Source organism: Galeopterus variegatus, unplaced genomic scaffold (genome assembly GCF_000696425.1).
Source record: "Galeopterus variegatus unplaced genomic scaffold, G_variegatus-3.0.2 Scaffold13662, whole genome shotgun sequence".
In the NCBI taxonomy this organism is placed as follows: Eukaryota; Metazoa; Chordata; class Mammalia; order Dermoptera; family Cynocephalidae; genus Galeopterus; species Galeopterus variegatus.
In genome coordinates, this window is record NW_007739773.1 from 28,241 (window position 1) to 29,542 (window position 1,302).

The 1,302-nt window shown below is 44.7% G+C and overlaps 1 protein-coding gene across 1 annotated transcript in view; it reads left to right on the plus strand.

Annotated features, from left to right (window-relative positions):
- Positions 1–344, plus strand: part of LOC103581676 (immunoglobulin omega chain-like) — a 4,949-nt gene extending 4,605 nt beyond the window's left edge. The window contains exon 2 of the mRNA XM_008563452.1: positions 22–344. Coding sequence (XP_008561674.1) covers positions 22–344 — 323 coding nt within the window. The remainder of the gene's footprint in view (positions 1–21) is intronic.
- The last annotated feature ends 958 nt before the right edge of the window (positions 345–1,302 follow it).

Genomic DNA, 1,302 nt, shown 5'->3' on the forward strand with positions numbered 1-1,302 from the left:
AAAAGTTTTCTGTGTTTTCAGGGTCCTTCTCCCAGCCTGTGCTGACTCAGTCGTCCCCTGCATCTGCCTCCCTGGGAGCCTCAGCCAAGCTCAGCTGCACTCTGAGCAGTGAGCACAGCACCTACATCATTGAATGGTATCAGCAGCAGCCAGGGAAGGGCCCTCGGTACGTGATGCAGCTTAAGAGTGATGGAAGCCACAGCAAGGGTGCCGGGATCCCCGATCGCTTCTCAGGCTCCAGCTCTGGGGCTAATCGCTACTTAACCATCTCCAACATCCAGTCTGAGGACGAAGCCGACTATATCTGTGGTGTATCTTATACCATTGATAAGACGTCTGGTTAAGCACAGTCACCCAGATGAATGGGGAAGTGGTACAAAAACTGTTTTCTCTATTCTGCTACCAATGCTACCACATGGANAAGCCGACTATATCTGTGGTGTATCTTATAGCATTGATGAGACGTTTGGTTAAGCACAGTCACCCAGATGAATGGGGAAGTGGTACAAAAACTGTTTTCTCTATTCTGCTACCAATGCTACCACATGGAGATAACGAAAAGTTGTAGATAGTGAGAGGAAAAGCTTTAAAACCTTTGGCTGTTTCCAGAGGCTTTCTCAGGTATTCATAGCCTGGGTTACGGGAGTAAAGGACAAGGACATGGAACTGACTTCACCGCAGTGAAGTTGACAATGGATATGCAATAATCTACCAAAGAATAATAAAAAAAGAAATTGCCATGAAGGTCACCCTGATAGCCCTAGGCCTGAAATTCAGGATTTTATTTCATTTTTTTCAAAAGAGGTGCTCCAGAACCACTTCAGGAATGGTACAGTAAGGACATCAGAAAACCTAATTAACCATACTAGCAATGAGAACACTGAGAAAAAGTGTCTAAATCAACTTTTTAAAACTTTGAACATTCACCAAAAGCTTGCAAAACCTGCATATCTCAGAAGCTTAGTGAACTCTAACAGACTGATCATAGCTCCCATCTATAGGCCGTATGGATGTACCATAGAGGAATTTCATGGAGAGATAAAACTTACTAAATTGTAACAAGACACATGACTAAAGATAATTAAACAAGGACTGTGTCAGTTTCCGTTTTCCAGCCAGATGTAATAGATGGCAGTAAGTACAGCCCCACACCACAGACAAGTATACAACAGATCCCACTGCGTGCAACAACTGTTTCCAGACACTGAGCACTGGAAACCAGGCAGAACCAGACTACGTGACCCCAGAGAAGGGAAGCACATTCATGTGCACACACGCCCACGCCCACACAACACACACACA